General features: G+C 40.7%; 1 protein-coding gene across 2 annotated transcripts in view; it reads right to left on the reverse strand.

Annotated features, from left to right (window-relative positions):
- The window catches only part of GRM3 (glutamate metabotropic receptor 3), a 207442-nt gene that overhangs the window by 4459 nt on the left and 185514 nt on the right, over window positions 1-17469 (reverse strand). For both annotated transcript variants that reach the window (XM_010977994.3, XM_064487614.1), the window contains one exon: window positions 9328-9502. In XM_010977994.3, coding sequence (XP_010976296.1) covers window positions 9328-9502 — 175 coding nt within the window. The remainder of the gene's footprint in view (window positions 1-9327; window positions 9503-17469) is intronic.

Below are 17469 nucleotides of genomic sequence, written 5' to 3' on the forward strand. Positions count from 1 at the left end.
GCTGTTAGTTACTCTGGGCTAAGGTGGTGCTTTTTGCTATTTATAGTAAAAACTGAAGATAACTGAAAAAGACTTAATAAGTTCCACCATTGATTACAGAAGGGCTGTTCACACCCATGAAAAGGCATGTTTTGCTCCACAAGCTTGGTGAAGCTCTAGAGATCAATGTAGCTGAGTGGCAGCTTTGTGTCGCACTGTGAAATTTGTTTTTCTTGTACCAGTAATGCACAGACTGGTCAGGCTTCGGAGAAAATGACCCTGTTTTTTCAGGTAACTGGGTCCTCAGTCAATGCTAAACATATTTATTTAAGAGATTCTCATGGATGCCAAGTCTCTTAGTCAATTTAGTGGTCAATTTAGTGGCTGAGACTTGGTTCCTGAGAATCAGTGTGTTACTATAACTGTGTAATAGATCAGACTTGGAAAAAAATAAAACAAACACTTAAACAGAACAGACATTCCATTCTGTTCCCATCTGTTCCATTTCCTTGTTTCTGATGACCCCAAGTAATGTCTCCCAGCATGTCTGCTTGTTTAGATATTTTAATGCGACGGTCATGGAATACCATGTTGCCTTGACCTCCTGCTTTGTCATTGGACCTGTTTTTTTTACTCATCACCTCAATTTACTTATGCTAGGGTCCCTTGATTTATCCCAGAAGTGCATGTGTTGATTAATGTATGTTGTCTGGGCAGATATGACACTCTTAGCCACTGGTTTGGTAGCCTTGCTATGTCAGAGATTTCTGAGTGGAAGACAGAGAACCCATTATTAATCAACGCAGGCTAGATTCTCAGGTGGTGTTTCCCCTTTATGACCAAAGTAATGGTCTTAAACTGTTACCAGGAGATTTAAGAGGAAATCATATGTATTACGGTGTTGGATAAAAATCGACAAACCCAAGATTTAATTTCCAAATGTGGAGTTAGAACTTAGGAAAGCAAAGACTTCTTCATTCAGTGATTCATTTCTTGTGAGACAAGATTCAAGGAAAGAGAAAATATGGCAGGTACCTTTCTGTCACCCACGATACAACTTAATTACCTTAAAAGAAATTCCACTTGGTTTTTGACTTAATACCGCAGTCCATTGTTGCCACATCATGCTGTCCTGCTTTCTTTCCAGTCGTGTTCTTTTCTCCTCTCTCCCCTCCCTCAAGGAGTACCAAAGTTGGAGGCACAATAACTAATGTGTAAATAAAAGGACTCAAGAATTTTTTGTACTGTTCTACCGATTTTTTATTCTTCCTGCCTCCTCTCAGTTGCTGCACATTTCCTGCTGCTTCTCTTTGCTATCCAAATGTGTTTTCAGGCAAGAATCAGAAAATTGTTCACCCTGAGGCTCAAACAACTAACATGAGCTGCAAGTGCCACTACAGCTAGGGGTCCAGGTCAAACGACAAAAGGGTCAAACTCTCCCAAGATAATGCCAGGCATTAGTTCTCCTTCCTAGTGGAGCTGGTCTTGTTAGCCTCACCTTCAAATGATACACAACATCTGCACAAGTTTGTTAGCTTTCATTGCTACCACCCGATTTAAGCCACCATCACCCGGGCTCTGCAGTAGCCTCCCAAATGATGGCTCTGCCTGCTCCCTGTCTTATGTCTGCCCACACAGCCAAAACAATGCTTTAAAAGTCAGGTACTGCCATACGTCTGATGAAGCCCTTCAAGTGTTTTCCCAGTTCTTGAAACAGAAAAGCAAAAGTCCTTCCTGTGACCTCCAAAGTCTGACATGATCTGCTCCATCTTTGTCCTCATCTCCTCTCCCTTTCCCCCCTAGTCATTTCCCTCTGGCCTCATTTGGCCTGTCTGATGTGCTTCCCACTTTGGACCTTTGCTTGTGCTGTTCCCTCTGCATGGAATGTCTTTCCCCCAGGTACTGGCATGGCTTCCTTCTTTTCGTTTCTTCAGGTCTCTGCTCAGTGTCACCTTATCACTTCCCTGGCCACTCTCTAAAAAACAGCAACTCTCTGTCTGTCTCCAGTGTGCCTTATTTGTGTTTGGCTTACATTATTTTCTCCACATCATTTATCAACACCTAAGATACTACATATTCTTGGCTTGCCTGTCTGTACTGCCTCTTGCCTGGTTAGAATGCGAGCACCATGAGTGTAGGGTTTGTTTTGTTTATGACCACGTCCCCATTGCCTAGAGCTGAGCCTGGCCACAAAACTTTCTCCAGTGAAGGAATGAATTATCCATCAAATTTGTCTCATTTACTTGGCTAGTGGTTCCTCTCCCAAAGCCTCTGAAATTCCTCCAGGTAAGGCAGGCATCTTAAAAAAAATTTTTTTTTTCTATATGAGTAGGCATTTTCCTGCTGTAGGCACACAGATATTTCCATTTATGAATGTTTTCTAGAGAATTCACTTAAAATGAAAAGGAAGTAGGAGGAACATTATAATGAATTGATGTTAGACTCTTTGCTTGCTTTGTTTTAAGATATTGATCCTCTGAGATCACTATATGGGCAGTATTTGATTAAATACACATTTCTTTTTTTTTTTTGACATTTATACATTGCTCTGAGCATGGTACCATGTTCCCAAAGGCATTAATAAATTTGGGGTTCCATGGAGGTGCATGTGACTGTAGGTATCTCTCACACAATATAAACTCTCTGGTTTAGGAACTCTCCTTGAGCTATTGTGTTTGCGTTCTGTTCAAATGTACAACACAGAAGAGAGACCATACAGTGTGATTTAACTCAAGGACATAATACTGCTTTTGAAAAAAACTATTTGAATGAGAGAAGTTATATCTCTGTCATAAGCATTTAATGGGTCACCATTAACAAAATTCCTTTTCTTCACTGAATCACATTTTCTGAGAAGCTTTGAGGATAGCCCCTCTGGAATACCACATCTTGTCTGTATGCAGCCTGGGTGTGGGGCTCGCTGGGGCCTCAGAAAAACATGATTTATGCGCTGAACTCCCCAGCCTGGGCTTTTGAGAGGAATAGAAGTCTGCACCCGTGCTAGTAGGACAGGATGCTGTCATGTGTGGCATGTAAGAGAAAGCTTTTTAACTTAAAAAAAAAATCATTGAATTTGCAGATGATAAGATTCTCATTGTCAGAATAGCTTCTGAGATGAATTTTGTCACTGAGTTGAGGCAGAAAATCCAGAGAGGCCAGAGGAGCCACAGAGCAGCTTTTGAGAGTTTTATCTATGACTGCAGTTATCAAATTCCTAAAAGCACCTAATAGGTAGGGCCCTGGTTTCTCGTCTATAAACGTGGTTGTTAGAATAAATGATCTTGAACATCTCTTCCAGCTCCAGGCTCTGTGGTCACTGTATTAAAGGAGGTGGGCTGGAGCTGCATGGGGAAAACCTAGCAAAATATTGGAGGCAAAGAGAAGATGATTTAAGGGTTGTATAAGGGCAGTTGTGAGACAAGTAAAGGGAAATGCTAAATAGAAGAAGAGGTATTGAATATCTACCTCCTAACTTATAGGGTTACCTATTGCAGATGGGGACTCTATTCTCCCATCCTCAATGAGGGAGTGAAAGGGAATAGAATGAGGTTCTCAGGGATGCTGTGGACTTCCCTTTCTTAAGGGAAAATGGATCGACATCTGATTTGGATGCACTAGGTTTATTCTGCCTGGAAGCAAATGGCTTAACTTGCTGAATACTCTAGGCTCTTCCTGTTCGGTCAGCAAGGATTTATGTTTATAATATATTTATGCCTATGGTGAAGGAGACCGTCCATTCAGTCTGTGTTGCCAAAGAACTTCTTAATCTGCCTAGCCAGTCATCATGGGACTCCCTGAACTGTAAAGGTGCAGGGATATTATGCTGGTTTTCTGGACTAGCACTGTCAAGAAAAACTTGGCATTATGTGCTATTTTTTTTCTCGTATGAAGTCCTATTTAGAGTTGTGCAGTGGCTTGCCCCCTGCTGACTAAGGTGTCTTCAAAGCCTGGCCACTGGTAAGTTCAAAGCCTGGTCCTTATGTCCTTGCTGTCTGTTGCTGTAGCTCTGTAGGAAATTATGTGGTGACTCTAGAAGACTGTTCACTTGATCTTTTGATACTACTGCTTTCTTTTTATAATGTGCACATGCTTTGTAATAAAGAATAATTCTATTAATGGAGCAGTTCACACATTACCACCTAGACAAGTGACTTTCTGATTAAGGTTTTGGCAGAAGAAATCAATCTCCATATGCCCCCGGCTCCTCTGGGGCCCAAATCTGGGCATCATTAGTTAGCAGAAGCCTCTTGGCTGATCTTAATGATAATGACATACATACATCTGAATGATCACCATGAGCAAGAGAAATAGGCATCCCCGTAGGACCAAGTCTGGGTACATAATAGCTCTGAAGACTCTTGGGCACACTCCATTTCTCACTTCTGTCCCCAGTCTATGCTGATACAAACCTACACCAATGTCAACAACATTCTACTCTGCATGGGACCTACAGGGCTTTATGCTGCATAACTTCACGTGTACTTCCAGCTTGTCCCTTTCAGAATGGTGCCGTTCTACTTACATTCAGCACCCATGCCAGTAGAATGAGATGCTGTCAGGTGTAGGGCTGAAAGGAAGGCTTTTCACTTAAAAAAATATTTTGAATTTACAGATGCTAAGTTTCTCCGCACACATTCTTGACTGTCTATCTTTGGGAATCAGCTCTGGGAAGATCCTTTGCTTCTAAGGCTGAACAATATAAAGAATGACCATTTCCCCCCCTCATCCAAATACAAAGGATGTTTGCTAATGTGTGTGGGTGTGGGAGCAGCATTCCAAGTATGAGTGTAGGACTTCAGGGTCTCTGAGTCACACTGCTATTGGAAGGTGCATTCCCACTCTCGGTAAGTGTTTTTTGAGTGGCCAGGTGCTTCTGTGTGAGAGATGCCTTCTCTGGAGAGTTCCAGAGGGTGATGGGAAATAACTGGCAGGGATGTGGCTGTTGGCATTATGAGGCAAAGGACAGAATTTCAAAACAGCTCTCCTTCCCTGAACCCAGTGCCACCTTCCTCTTTGAGGGTCATCTCAGTGGAGCTTCCTGCTCTGATTGATGCCACTGGATGAAGTAGACACGATGGTTTGGGTTCAGGTTCTCAAAATGTTTTCCGTGGATCACTTCCATTGAACCAGTTGGGGTATCTGTTACCAACCAGATTTCTGGCCTTTGCCAAGACCCTGTGAATCAAAGGAAGGGGCCTGGGAATCTGTTTCAAAGAGGTGGTATTTTAATACACAAATACTGGAAACGACTGGCCTATGGGTACACTTAATGGGGAAAGTTACTGTTTCCTTTAACTATTCTGACTCCCACTGTATATAGTTAATCAGCTACTACTAAAACTGTACTCTTTTGCACATAGCAACATGTAAATATTTCTCAAATGATGAGTTTTCTGAGATGGCCTTAACCATGTTCTTTCTTCCAAGACTGCTTCTAAGTTTGGCTATGCTTTTTCCATCTTTGTTGAGCAACTTCTCAGCTCTTAAAACCCAATACTTATACTCCTTCTGCAAGCAACCACCTTAGCTTCTGTCAGGGAGTTCACTGAGACTCCAAAATGATGTGGTATTTCTGCAACTCTCTTGCCAGAGAATTAACTGGAAATTAATGTGACTGTACCTTCCAGTCAAGGTGACTTCTCGGTGTAAGATTAAGTGTGTCATGTCACTTAATCCCTATGAAAAGTATAGTACTGGATGGATTTAGGGTTTGGAGAGTGCAGCATCATAAAAATGGCCACAGATTCTCTGGGAGGTGGGATCTATGTCCCTCCCCTTAAATCTGGGCAGGTCCTGTCATGCTGTCTGGGATCCCAAGTGCAGAGACATCCCACCAAGGTGCCAAGTGTAAGAATTAAACCATTGTGGACCCTCCAGACCAATTCAGTCTCAGCTGATATTACAGAAGGACCCCAGTCAAGGCCTCAGAGAACAGATGAACTGCTCAGCCAAGCCCTGCCTGAATTTCCTGACTTACAAAATCAAGGGAGATAATAAAAGGTTTTTTTTTTTTTTTAAGTCACTCATTTAGGGGAAGTGTGTTAGGTGGGAATAGATAACTAAATGTGTCTTTTGTGGAGGGTAACTCTGTTGCTACATCAGCTTACTCTCATCCATACATGAGTTTTTAATTTTTCCCTCTGGAGGGAGTAAGTCAGAAAACCAGTAGCAATATTGGTAACAATAATCCATTGGAATAAAATGCCTGCAAATACTTACCGGAAGAACATAAATTAGGTACAGCCTAAGACAAACGTATGCTTTACCTAATGAACACAGAGCCATTTAAGGATTTCTCTTGATTATTAAAACAGCATACTTCCCAATATTTAAGAGGGAAATAGAATATTGAGATGAATCTATAATGGAGCAATCAGGTACTGAGGGATTAAACCAGTTGCTTAAATTTTCATCATAGTGGCCAGTAACACATTTATTTGTAGAACTAGATCCCACAGACCAATGGCTTTCAAATTTCTTTGAAATTCATAGAAATAAGTGTTTTGCCTGAACCCAGTACACATACATAGACTCGAGCAGACTTCATGAAATAGCACTTACCCTATTACATATGATGAACTCTAAGAAACTTTGTTCTGTTTTCTTTTAAAAAATGCTGATAAACACACTAAGTAAATTTCATGACCCATTAGTGGCTTACACTCTGCAGTATGAAAAACACTGCCCTAGACACCAAGCTTCCTGCTGGGACCAGGGATTCTGTCCTGTTCACCACTGTGGACACAGGTGCGTAGACATTTCTGGTGTACAGAAGGTGCCCAAGCATTTAATAATTGAGTGAATTTGAATTTCATGACAATGGTTCCAATTTAGTAAAATGGTTAGGGTATTAATCACAAGTCAGGAAATTCAGTGTCAGCTCTTGAATCATCGTGTATCCTTGTGAGGTCACTTCTGTTCTCTGTTTTCTCACTTGTAAAATGGAACTTGTGACACCTAATACGGATAAAATGAGCTCACAAATATGAAACTGTTGTGAGTAAAAGATAAAGAATTACAAGTAAAAGATCAGTGAATTCGTTATTTACACACCTGAAGTGCTAGAGGTATTACATAAATATTTTACTTTGTTACTTTAATTCTACTTCATTAATTTGGATTAATTAGAAAAAAACTGCTGGGGAAATGAGGTCTAAATTTAGATCTTTTGAAAGAAAATAAAATGTATTTAACATTTCACTGAGTAACAAAATGATCCTAAAACACTGGGCTGGGTAGACACCTACCTTGATGTATGCCACTAGCAGATCAGCATGCTGAGTGACAGCTTAAGCAGGTTGGTGGCCATTGCAGTATATTGGTTTTTGGGTAAATGGACATTTCTGAAACTCTGAGCAGAGACTTGATTGGGTAAAGTCCCTTGTTACCTCTTGAGGAATTTACTAATTCCCAGTATATGCATTAGAAAATGCCACCATTTCTAATTACTAAGGTTGGGATGTACTTGAACAATGTCTGTGGAAGACTTATGGGCTTTGCTAAATGGTTTTAATAAGAACCAAGAACTCTCAGCTCTCAACAAGACTGTTTTTGCCCCTTGGTAAATCTTGCTGCACAGCCTATGGTAAACTTCCTTCTGTTCTCTCTAAAGCCTCCTGAGTACCTCGCTTCATGGGAAATTTCCCGGCTTGTTTTCTGGATGAAGGAGCACAGCACAGTGATTGGGTGCCCTTGGCTTCGAAATCAGAGAAGCTGACTCAGTTCTGGTTCTGCCACTTGCTGTGTGTGTGACCTTGGGTAGTTGTGAATGTTAACAGAAGCTATATCATGCGTGCACACATGTATGAAGTATTTAGCACAATGCCAAGCATGAAGAAAACAGTCAGTGAGAGTCCCTGTTAGCTGGATTATTGGAGCTGTTTTTATTAGGGTTTTTTGTTTTTTGTTTTTTTTTTAGTTTTTTATTAGTTATCAGTGTTAGTTATATGCCAGTTCTTTCTTGTCTGGACTAGCCAGCTTTTGCTGTGAGGCTGCTAGAAAAGAGATTTGGTTGCTTCAGAAATAAGCAGGTTTCTTTAAGGTCCAAGGAAATTATTTCATAAGTTTTACCAGCTCCTGGACTCAACCATAGTGACACCTGAAAATTTAGTTGAAAATACAGTAAGGTCTCCATCTCTCTAGCCGCTGAGCCCGAGGAGTGGTACATACCCTGCATCCTTGAACGTGTGCTGTCAGCCGTCAGTCTGCTCTTTGTTTGCTAGGGAAAGGGCTGCCCTACAAAATGTGGTACTTTATTGGAGAAACTGGGGCACTAATGCGATTGCTCACTCTGTGATGCTGAGCTATTTTGAAGTTTCCTTTCTAATCGGCTGGAGGCAAAATTGTGAAGAAGTCATTTGTCTCTGTCACTTCCAGCCCTCCTTCCCCTCCCCCTCCTCCCCCATCCTTCTGTCAGTGAATTTCTCCTACTTCATACCACAGATTAGTTGAAAATGGCTTAAAAGTTTGTCACCTTTAGGTACATTTGTGCTTTAGATGAGTCTAAAGAAGTAAATGATTCTCTAAGGATAGTGTTTCAGATATTTGTAGGCCAGGAGAGAGAACCCTGGCTGGGACGTTATCCTGGTATATTTCAGTTCACGCCAACTTCTCAGCTGGTTCTCAGCTGAAAAAACATTGTGTCTTTGAAATAAGAGGAAGATCTATTCCAGCATTGTCCCAAGTGTATTCCATGGAATGTGAGATGCTTTACTGAGGTCAAATACTTTTGAGAAACTGTAAATAACAAAGTAAAACAGGTTCCCTCGCTGTAGAGATTCTTGAAACCTTTATCATGCTCGTGTGAAAGGAGGTGCTTTGAACTTCCGAGTGGGTATTTAGGATGCCGCCTTTTCCATCTTATTTGATCATCTTCCCCTTTTAACTTATATGAAGCACCTTCAGCATCTATGTGACACAGAACAGGTTTTCCCAAGCACTAATCTCATCCCACCCTAAGGCCAGCTAAGGAAGGAAACAGTAAGGTGATGTGCTCAAGGTGACCTGCTGAAATGGTTGCAAAGTCAGGACTCGAAACTAGGTTCTCTGACTCTGCAACATGGTCAAAAATCCTAATGGTGGTTGAAGATTTATTTAATGTCCGTCTCCCTGGCTAGACTGTACACAGCCAAAACAGAAACTTGAACTCTTCTGCTTACCACTCTATCCCTAGCACCCAGCATGGTACCTGGCATATGGTGGTCGAAACAGCACTTACTAAAATTGAATCGTGATTGTTCACAGGAATGGACGTGTGTTGTCTGTTCCTATGTCCATGGCTACCCCTTCCAGCCTGCTCCCTTCTGCAACTCTACGTATGAAGCAGTCATTGCCAAGTTCCATACTTACACTGAGAATATGTGGTCCCAGTTCCGCTGACACTGAACCTGTTAAGGTGCAGTCTGTGTGTGACCACATTCTTCTGGGGCTGGAAGAGGATGATGTGCACTTTGGGGGCAAACAAACAGCCCAGGACCACAAAGCCACTCAGGCTGACGGAGATACACATGGTCGTCGTCTGCACCTACAAGCAAAGGTGGCTTCGTTACGTGTCTGACTATAAATTCAACTGGGTGGCCAACGCAAGAGAGCACTGAAAAAAGAACAGACTGAAAACCCAAATCAGCCACAGTTCTGTCCGTACTCTAGCCAAACCGACCCAATAATCATATTGGATCTTCTGAGTCTGGGATGCACACAGAAAAATTGCTTAGGATTTAGAAGCAAACATTCTTTGTGTGGGGGTGTTCTTGAATGCTTGTGAAGACTTCACATGGATTTTCCTGTTTTGTTTGTTTTCTTTCTGTTCGTATAAAGATATTTCTGCAGAACCACTGAGGTCAGAATCTTAAATGGTAAAATATCAATATTCAATGATGAAGTGACGAGGCTGCTGAGGTTTGTGTCAGTCAGCTTGGCTTGTTTAAGATTTACTGTATTCTGAACAAGTTTGGTCCTGTTTCATATTTTTGTTTCTCTTTCTTGCTGGGGGCTCTGCCTAACAGCTGTTGGTTTTCCTACTCAGTACTGGGGGACACTGTCAACTTGCTTCTGGGGTATCTGCTCTTTTAATTATTTCATTAGCAACTCTCTGGACTGTTGACACATTGGGTACTCACTGTTCAGTCTTTCTATTCTCAAGGCTCCTAGACACTCATCCTTGACAGAGAGTTTCCACTTGCTTTTCTTTGCTTCCCCTGAAAGCAAACCTCAGAACTAGGTCTCTGCATCTCTTCATTCCTTTGCCCTCACCCTTCATCTCTCATCTCATTTGTCTTGGCTTTAGCTGCCATTGATTTTCTGGAAAACCCCAAATGAGAGTCTACATATTTAATCACTTTCGGTATGAAAAATGGAAATAAATTATTTCTTCTATCAGTTTCTACGCCGCGTCACTATGGTAAATCCTAGAGTAATATGAGATTTCTTTGTCCCTTTTCCCCAGGCGGTGCTATTCCCAGATAGCATAATTTCTCATGCCCTACGGTGTCTGTCCTTCTTCTGTAATCAAGGCAAGCTGAAGACTGAACGGTTAACTGTAAGAGCCACATAACTTTAGAAGACTTCATTCTCTTTTTGATTTAAAAAAATCAGGCTACGCTTGTATCATAGTTCTTCAGACTCTAGTTTTACTCGAATTGCTGGAAGTACAATCTCTCCTCACTGTCTTAAAGCTTTGCTCCCCTAACCACTCCAGTGCCCTCCAACTGGGTCCCTGATTGCAGGCTCCTTTCCCTTTTGTCAACTTCCCAGAAAAGCCTGCTGTTTAATTCTGCGATGTAAAAGTCTTGATAAATCATAACTAAGTTATTTATAGCAAGTCCACTACTGGTATAATTAGGGTTTTGTTTTTTTTTTTTTGCATATATGTAGACTATGATGTGAGAACCGTGCTTCTCCTGCCTCAGTGTCGCCTGCAGTGTCACAATGAAAGATGGCAGATATCCCAGTGGGGATGAGAAAAGTTCAGATGTGCACATTTTCAAGGAAACCTTCTCTAACAACACTTCGATAACTTTGAAACTCCTCACATAGCTGAAGTCATTACAAAGAGAGGAGAAAGGAGGCTTTTGTGAGGAGGATGTCTTGGAGAAAGCTGTGATGTGAATTTGATACCCCCCATCCCGTAGGATCGATTGCTTGAACTTGGGCTGGCTCCCTTAGGGGACAAGGGAGGAAAGTAACAGCTGGGACCTCTTAGGGCGCATCCCTTGCCGTAGTCTTTCATGCCAATCTTCTATCTATTCCAAGATGACAAAGGTCTCAGTTTTTTGCAGTGGAACCTGGCTGGGGAAAAGGAGCTTGGTCCTCCCTTGAGATTTCCCTGACGTGGAATAATTTTCTGGGAAACCGTAGACGGAGCATGAACTAGTATGGGGCTGTCACTGACCTGTGTTGGGTTTAAAATGCTGACAAAGGTGCCGCATTAAAGGATAAGAAACAGACAGGAAGAAATCTAGATAAATTCTTGCAATCAGCTGCAGCCCTGGAAAACTTGCCGAGCCCTTGTGCTGAAATCAGGCAAGATGCTAAGAGATGTTATCATGATGAGACAGCAAGTGCCCTGGACTAAGATGGACTCCTTTAAAAACGTTGCTGCTGTCTGTCCTAGTCAATGCCAAGTTAGCTGAAATACACAAACCATGTGCCCCAGGCAGATGGCTATCTGGCTCTGGCTTCTGACTCAAGGGGTCTTCAAAGTTGAAATGAACAGTGACAGTAATGATGATCATGCCATTCAATTCAGGGTTTGGGGTGCTCAGTAACAGTGGATCTGCATTTGGCTGAGCCATGAGTAGCTGCTGCGTGCTTGAAACAGAAAGTTACAGTGCCTTCCTTTCTGGCATGGAAATCTTCACGCTGAAGATGCGAAGTTCTTCATGCTGATTCCTCTCTTACTTTCCACCCTGAGTTTAGCTGCCTTAAGAAGAAAAGAGGGATAGGACCAAAGTCTATCCATCCCCAAGGGTGGCTGCAGTACATATGAATCAGACCCAGTATGCTGGGAAACTGTGGGGAGGGAAGAACTCAAATTTCCATGCTCTGTTGGTTACAAGCAACCAAGTCACCATCCTAGCCAGAAGGTTAGGGGAAGGCAGGGCTGGGAATAGAAGGAGGCAAGAGAGGCACTTGCTTAAGATACAGATTTAAGGGGTAATCCAAACAAATAATATTTTACTGCAATATTTTTAAAAAATAAAAATTCATGCTAAAAACATATGAGCAACTTAATATTGACCAACATTTTAAATAAAGGTAAGATCAGCAACAGTGCTGGGCTGTGACATACTCAAGGCAAAAAGGAAAAAGCAGTAACACGGATCCCGTCATGATTACTGCGTACGCAGGTGTCACCTGGCCTGCTGTACATTGCCTGGTGGAAACTGGGACTTGGGGACCCTACATAAACGCTGACATTCAGGCTATGGTGGTGGCTGTGAGTGGTAAAAGTCCTTTGTCTCTGAATCAGGAGTCTCATGCCTTCTGCCAGCAATCCTGAAACTGTGGTAGGCTAACTTGTTAGATTGCAAGATGGAGAAAAATTCTTCATGGTTCTTGACAGGGTCTGTCTCCATTGTTGACATCCTACCGTGGGCTCTGGCCACCACCGGCTCTGACTGGAACGCCTACCACAGCCACCTGGCTGCTCCCCTCACTTCTGCTTTGCCTTTCTGTCATACAGTCAGAGTGTCTTTAGCAGCTTGATTTTTTTTTTCCTAAAATGTGAGATCCTGAAACTCTTCTGCTTAAACATATTTCAGTGGCTTCTTTCTCCGTATAGAACAAAATCTAAGCTTTTTGCTCTGGCCTATAAGGTCATTTGTGATCTGGCTCCCTGCCTACCTCTCATATAAAATCGCTCTTCCATGGACTCATTAAACTGTGGCTGTATACACCTCTCTTTTCTAAAACATTTTTGCCTGGGGGTATTTGCACTTGCTGTTTCTTCTGTCTAGCAGGTAGATTTCCCATGGCTGGCTCCTTCCCATCTTTTGGTAGAGTATGATGAAACAGGCACTATTAGGGGTGGCAAACATTTTTTGAAAGAAGGAGATTTGATTTATTTCTTCAAATTTTCAAAGTAGTCAACATGGAAAGATTGAAATTTCTCTGTAAGTACTTAGACTTTGTAAAAAATTCTAAAGTCACCTCCAAGTCTCTGCCTACTATAGGTAAAGTGCTTCGCCTGCCCCCAACCCCAAAACAAATGCAGCATCTTGATACCCAAAGTACAGTCCTTTGTCTAGCAGCATCTCCATCACCTGGGAGCTTGCTGGAGATCCAGAATCTTGGGCCTCATCGCTTCTTGTTGAATCTGAATCTTCAGCAAGATTCCCAGGTGTGCGTACCTTCAGGTTTGAGAAGCACTACAGCAGCACCCCCCACCCCCCGCTCCCTTCCATCACGGCACTCACCACTGCTTGAGTTACCCTGCATTTTCATGTGTTCATTATTTACTCTCCATCTCTGTCCTCCTCTCACTCCTCACTAGATTGTAAATTACAAAAGAGGAGGGACTCATCTATGTTGATAGCTGTATCTCCAAGGCCCGTAATAAATGCTCAGATACTTTTGGAAGACGTGAATGAACAAAACACTCAATAATAACCATTAATTAAAATTTTTATGGATAACTTTCCACCCAAATATGGCCCAGTTTTTATTTACACCATTTAAACTATGTATTGGATCCCTGATGACTCAGTGTTTGATTCTTACACTATCTGGGATGGTTTTGTTATGATACAGGGGATGGCCTGGATTATTTCTCAAAGATCCTTTGAATTTTTGGAGTCTTACCCAAGTTCTCACTTGCTCTGCTTGATGCCTGTTAGAGCATCAATTAGTCTTGCTTGTTCTAGGCTTTATTCCTACAAATCCATCCTTCCTCTTAAGGATAGATAAGTTTGTGGTGTAATATGAAAGGCATGGATTTGGATCCAAAAAAACTTGTCCTACTATTTCTTAACTGTACCACCTGGGAAGTTAATTATCCTCTGAGTCTATTTACTGATCTTTCCAATGGATAATGAAATTTGCTTTCCAGGGTGCTAATGAGAATAAGTGAGCTTGTGTATGCAAAGCGTCATCGAGCAGAGTAGTCTTGGAAGCTGATCAGGAAGAGTTACTTCCTTTCTTTCTCTCTTACTTTTTATCATGTCACTTTTTGCCCAAGCAAACAACCAACCAAAAGAAAAGAAGAATAATTAAAAAATCACAAGACCTCAAAGTCCTTAAACATTACTTAAATGAATTCCTCTGGCTGGTAAAATCTGACTGAGATGCCAGTTCCCGTTAGCTTCTCACGAGACTCCTTTAACCTGTCTTCCATTTGAGTAAGACCAATATTACTACATTCTTGATTCATTTCTATCTTGCCTTGAGAATACTCCCTATGTGCCCCATATTCTCTAACTACCTTAATTATGTGCAGCATGAAACCCCACCACTTTCCCACAGAGATACAGGGTGAAATCCCACCACTTTAAGGAGTATTCTTGGAAAGACTAAGCTCTTCCTGATCCAACTCTTTTTTGAAACAAGTAGGAATTTAAGAATTTGTATTATCTCCAAATTGGAAGAGAAGAGGCGAAATTGTCACTACATGCAGATGACATGATGCTATATATAGAAAACCCTAAACGCTCCACACAAAAACTACTAGAGCTGATAAAAGAATTTGGCAAGGTAGCAGGATACAAGATTAACATACAGAAATCAGTTGCATTTCTTTACACTAACAATGAAATATCAGAAAAAGAAAGTAAAGAAACAATCCCTTTTAAAATCACATCCAAAAGAAAAATAAAATACTTAGGGATAAATCTGACTAAGGAAGTGAAAGAATTATATGCAGAGAACTACAAAATATTGATTAAGGAAATTAAAGATTACTTAAAGAAATGCAAAGATACCCCCATGCTCCTGGATTGGAAGAATTAATATTGCTAAAATGGCCATACTACCCAAAGTAATCTACAGATTTAATGTGATTGCTATCAAATGACCCAGGACATTTTTCACAGAACTAGAACAAATAATCCTAAAGTTTATATGGAGTCACAAAAGACCCAGAATTGCCAAAGCAATACTGAAGAAAAAGAATGAAGCTGGAGGAGTAACACTCCCAGACTTCAGACAATACTACAGAGCTACAAAACAGCATGGTATTGGTTCAAAAACAGACATATGGGTCAATGGAACAGAATAGAGAGCCCGGAAATACACGCATAGACCTATGGTCAGTTAATCTTCAACAAAGGAGGCAAGAAAATAAAATAGAGAAAAGACAGTCTCTTTAGCAAGTGGTGCTTGGAAAACTGGACAGCCACACAATAAATCAGTGAAGTTAGAACACTCTCTCACATCATATACAAAAATAAACTCAAAATGGCTTAAAAACTTAAATATAAGACAAGACACTATAAACCTCCTAGAAGAAAACATAGGCAAAACATTCTCTGACATAAATCTTAGCAATGTTCTCCTAGGGCAGTCTACCCAGGCAATAGAAATAAAAGGAAAAATAAACAAATGGGACCTAATTAAACTCAAAAGCATTTGCACAGCAAAGGAAACCATAAGCAAAACAAAACCACAATCTATGGAATGAGAGAAAATATTTGCAAATGATGTGACTGACAAAGGTTTAATTTCCAGAATATATAAACAGCTCATATAACTTAATAAGAAAAAGATAAATAACCCAATCCAAAAATAGGCAGAAGACCTAAACAAGCAATTCTTCAGTGAAGACATACAAATGGCCAATAGGCACCTGAAAAAATGCTTGATATTGCTAATTATCAGAGAAATGCAAATCAAAACCACAATGAGGTATCACCTCACACCAGACAGAATGGCCGTCATTCAAAAGTCCACCAACAATAAATGCTGGAGAGGCTGTGGAGAAAAGGGAACCCTCCTACACTGTTGGTGGAATGCAGTTTGGTGCAGCCATTATGGAAAACAGTATGGGGATTCCTCAAAAGACTAAAAATAGACTTACCATATGATCCAGCAATCTCACTCCTGGGTGTATATATGGAGGGAATGTTAATTCAAAAAGATACCTGCACCCCAATGTTCATAGCAGCACTGTATACAACAGCTAAGACATGGAAGCAATCTAAATGTCCACCAACAGATGACTGTATAAAGAAGCTGTGGTATATTTATACAATGGAATACTACTCAGCAATAAAAAGAATAAAATAATGCCATTTGCAGTGACATGGATGGACCTAGAGATCATCATTCTAAGTGAAGTAAGCCAGAAAGAGAAAGAAAAATACCATATGATATCACTCATATGTGGAATCTAAAAAGAGAAAAAAGACACTAATGAGCTCATCTACAAAACAGAAATAGACTCACAGACATAGTAAACAATTTTATGGTTACTGGGGGTGGGGGAAGGGGGTGGGAAGGGATAAATTGGGAGTTTGAGATTTGCAGATATCAACTACTATATATAAAATAGATAAAAAACAAATTTCTTCTGTACAGCATAGGGAACTATATTCAATATCTTGTAGTAACCTATAATGAAAAAGAACATGAAAAGGAATATATGTATGTATATATATGACTGGGACATTGTGCTGTATACTAGAAATTGACACATTGTAACTGAGTATACTTCAGTTAAAAAAAGAGGGAGAGAGAAAAGCCAAGAATCTGGACAGTTATGTAAAATTTCTCAGTTTTCTAACTTTAACAAATAGTTCAAAGAGTATAAAAACAGTGCAGGCCCAAACTGAAGATATCTGTGGAACAGGAGGAGCATGTGATTCATTAGAGCAGTGATTTTCAATCCTGGCTGTAAATTAGTCACTTGGGTAGCTCTGAAAAATCCTGATGTCAAGGCCACAGACCAGGCCAATTAAACCAGAATCTCTTGGGCTGTGCCCTAGGTATCAATATTTTTTTCCAAAGCTACCCAGTGAATTCATTGTGCAGTTGACTATGAGAACTACTGTGTTGGAGGTTCTGGTCTACCTCCTCATTTCTTTTGTGAATTTAGGATTGGCATTATTGGCAAGGATAAGTGAGACCTGAGATGATCTCTGTGGGATTCCTTTCCTTAATTAGCATGGACCTTAAAACACTCAACTTCACAGCCTCTGCCCAAACTTGCCTTATGACTTCTGCTATGTGGTGAAACTTCTGGTATCTTTAGCTAGCTTCATTTAATCATGATGTTGCTATCATGTTAAAGGGAAAAAAAAAAAGTCATTTTCTTTGTGTTTTGGAAATAAATGCTAGTTTATTCATAAAAATTAAATTTTATTCTCAGTCATATTTTCTGCTCAATTTTTTCACTGCCTTTTTTGAGAATGAGTAGTTCAAATCATATGTCCAGGATAAAACAATTAACACTGGAAGTCTTTCACAGTCCTAAACCTCCCAAATCATGTCTGCTAAAGATGACTTTCTAAGAACTGAATAAAAAATCCTTAAAGATCTATAAGCATGGATGTGTACATC

Source organism: Camelus dromedarius, chromosome 7 (assembly GCF_036321535.1).
Source record: "Camelus dromedarius isolate mCamDro1 chromosome 7, mCamDro1.pat, whole genome shotgun sequence".
In the NCBI taxonomy this organism is placed as follows: domain Eukaryota; kingdom Metazoa; phylum Chordata; class Mammalia; order Artiodactyla; family Camelidae; genus Camelus; species Camelus dromedarius.